This window comes from Limulus polyphemus, unplaced genomic scaffold (genome assembly GCF_000517525.1).
Source record: "Limulus polyphemus unplaced genomic scaffold, Limulus_polyphemus-2.1.2 Scaffold4657, whole genome shotgun sequence".
Classification (NCBI taxonomy): domain Eukaryota; kingdom Metazoa; phylum Arthropoda; class Merostomata; order Xiphosura; family Limulidae; genus Limulus; species Limulus polyphemus.
Window position 1 is genome coordinate 42,567 of NW_013670267.1, and position 3,662 is coordinate 46,228.

Here is a 3,662-nt window from a genome sequence, read left to right on the forward strand (position 1 = left end):
AATCATTACGTTCACCTTGTGTGAAAAGTTGTGGTTCACCAGACGTTTCAGGTTGAAAACAACCAATATTATCATTTCTATTGAAATCAGATTCAGAAGCAGATGAAACTGTATCAAGGATCTCCGGTGGAGTAGGTACAGGTACATCAGGTTCATGAGCAACAGGTCTTATAGCAGATTGAAGGTTCAGATAAGAAATTTTCTTTTAATTTCGAGTTTTGTAGCCTTGAACGTTACATGAGCAAAAATAGCAGTCATTTCCGTGGTTTTTAGGCTCACACCAGTCCATGGGAATCCCAAAAGGCAAAGACTTTTTTTTCTTACCTTTAGTCCATTGTCTCAACTCTTTGACACAAACCAGTGCAAACTTTGTGTGGAGCCCATGATTTATCTTTGTCCCCCAAGTTTTATTCTAAAATACGCGTAATACACTTTTTTTGACGAATTCTTTACAACAAATATAATGGTATGTGTTTGGGTCATTTACACAACTTCTTGTTGCCATAGCGACGAATAAATAATATTGAAAAGAAAAAAAATATGTCGAAGTACACGCACAAACATACTGTCCAGATATGACATGTCATGCGGCCTGTTAACTGTTTATATACTAGCGGTGTGTTTCTCGTGGGTTCTACAACGATCGATAAGACCCTTAGGTCGCTATTGGTCTAGAGAAATCTATAGTCAGTGGTTGTCAACTTTTTAAGCATAATAAAATGTGACCCGATTTCAATGAAAATGATTCACTTATGTAAAAGTACATATGACGTTTTGTGGAAAATCTGTACGTGATGTAGAAAAATGGATGTCATTTTCAGATTCAGCGTATAGGAATTACATGTAAACATTTCAAGACAATAAAACCAACACAGGCCTGTTTTATCATTGATCAAAGCTATTTGTCTTACTACAGTGTCATGAGATTATCGTTATGTAATGCGGTTATTATATGTTTTTATCTCTGATGCTAAAATTATATGAGACTATTACTATTTAGAGGTGCTATTTCTACTCAAATAACATGGGATATTGTCGTTTAAAGGTGTTATTACTATTACCGAAATATTTTGTGACGTCGTTTATTTAAAGGTGTTTTTTTTTCTGTTGTTAAGGTAACATGAGATCTAATTTAACGGTGTTACTTATGTTGCTCAGGTAACATGAAATCTAATTCATAGATGTTACTTGTGTTGCTCAGGTAACACGGGATCTAATTTATAGGTGTTACTTGTGTTGCTCAGGTAACACGGGATCTAATTTATAGGTGTTATTTCTGCTACTTAAATGACACCAGGTGTCGTTGTTTAATATTCTTATATGTGTAATTCTCAAGTGGTGTGAAACTCAGAAAGACTGTGAACGACTACGACTTACTGACCTGCTTGTGAAGCCTATGCAGCGTGTAACGAAGTACTCACTGTTGTTGAAAGCTATTCAAAAGAAAACAGACAATGAAGATGAATTATCGGCATTGCAGGAAATGGTAAAAATTGTTTTACTCTGTCAAACCTAGATTACAAATATCCGAGCTAAGTAATTAATTTGGAGAATAACTTTTATGGGATATAAATACTGGAATTTTAGGTGAAATTATCACGTTTATTATCGCCACATGATAATTTTTGGAGACCTTTTTCCACAATGTTAACATTGGAATTAAACTATCTTTTAACAGTACGATCGGAATGTGAAATACAACTGAACTTGTATATCTTGAAGTATTTGCTCAGTGGATGATCTCTTGTTAGAAAGGCGACTTAAAAAGTGTATCTTTAGTATAGCTTCTAAAATTTTTTTGGATTAACGCAGCTAACGCTCGATGTCGACTAATAACCGTCCACTTGTCAATAAGTGAAACTATAGGTGAAAACGGTCAGTCTAAGGCAGATTAAACAGGTGAAAACGGTCAATCTAAGGCAGATTAAACAGGTGAAAACGGTCAATCTGAGGGTGAAACTATTTGTCTGTTTTTTCCTAATTTCACACTCAGATTAACTGCTTCAACAATCTGTAAAACTTTAAGCTCAAAGTTGTATATTTAGGATGAAACTACTAGGTGAAGATAGTCAACATGAACTGAAACTACAATGTGGAAACATTCAATCTGGGGTAAAACTATTAGGTTAAAACAAAACCAAAATTAAAATAACAAACCGCACACAATCTTAACAAGTTAGGCAAAAAATAGTAACATTAGAATGATGTTAATCTAGGTAATTTATTCAACAATGTTTCGAGTCTAAGCCTTTTTTTCAGGTTAGGCTTAAAACAACAATATATTCAACAATATAAACTATTTTCCAGATTAACATATTTCTATTGTTACCATTTATTTTCTAACTTGTTAGGTTAAAGCAGTCAATCTTCATTAATTTATATTTTTCATCAACATACATTGTTTTCACATGCGCTATTTCTTGTGTTAAAAAGAACACGTAATGGTTAAACGTTTGTTTTAATATGGAGTAACAAACACCCATGAAACTTCTTTCATCTTGACATAGCTTCTTAGTGGCTGTTTTTAAACTTGTCGGAATTATATAGATATATTATATACATATATAGAATGAATGTGTGGAAAATTTTGTATGTGTTGTGGACTCTACTCTTCGACAACATCACGAACGAGAAAGACTGGCTTCCATCTTGAACAGGATTGAAAGCTATGACGCCATTGAAAGCAACAATGACGAACTTGAAAAGGTTGGTAACGAGATTTTATTTCGACTTTAATTAACAAAGTTCAAAATATTTATAACGTTATGCTAGGTGTCTACCACACGTTGTAGATATTTTGTGTAGACTTGGATATTATTTTCAGTTTTGTGTGCGACGTTATAATATGTGGTGAAACATTCGTAATTTCAAAATTACTTGCGCACAGATTCACATCATATCAATGGAATATCCAATCGGAGTCCATGCAAGGTGTGTGTGTGTGTGTTCTAAGAATGCATGCCACCTGGCGGTAAAGATAATATGTGGTGAAACATTCGTAATTTCAAAATTACTTGCGCACAGATTTACATCATATCAATGGAATATCCAATCGGAGTCCATGCAAGGTGTGTGTGTTCTAAGAATGCATGCCACCTGGCGGTAAAGCCAGTATTGTCATTGGTCTGTGAATCTGTACACTATCTAAGCATTTTAGGATATCTGGTGTAAGTTATTTACTGAAATCCTATTTTCTAGTTTATACGAAACACCTGAACATCAACAAACAAGAAAATAAGGTGAATTTTAGAATTATTGTCACGATTCTCTGCAATATGAATGACGTTTTGTTACCGCTAGATACCTTAGTACATTGTACTAGATCACTATACAGGTAACAATACCTCTACCAGTTGGTTTCTCATTATCATTACTATCCAGATGTGCTAATTTCATCATCTTAAGAAACACCAAGCATTTTGAACTCTGGATATACTGTTATTTCGTTTAGTGTACGGCTCAATTTCGTTTTATTTTACAAAATGTCTCTTCTCCCCCCCCCTCCTTGTGCTCAGTAGTAAGCTTCAGAGCTTATAACGCTAGAATATGAGGGGGGTCTATCCTCGCGGCGAACATTATCACTATAAAACTCATGATCAAAGCTTGAGGAATTCAAAGGGAAAACGTATATCTTTATTGTTTGATAATAGTACTAACACATC

At 34.2% G+C, this 3,662-nt stretch overlaps 1 protein-coding gene across 1 annotated transcript in view; it reads left to right on the forward strand.

The window, feature by feature from the left end:
* Positions 1 to 3,662, forward strand: part of LOC106471499 (pleckstrin homology domain-containing family G member 5-like) — an 18,483-nt gene that overhangs the window by 4,562 nt on the left and 10,259 nt on the right. Inside the window, exons 2-3 of the mRNA XM_022400108.1 lie at positions 1,337 to 1,486; positions 2,569 to 2,706. Of these exons, the coding sequence (XP_022255816.1) occupies positions 1,337 to 1,486; positions 2,569 to 2,706 (288 nt within the window). The remainder of the gene's footprint in view (positions 1 to 1,336; positions 1,487 to 2,568; positions 2,707 to 3,662) is intronic.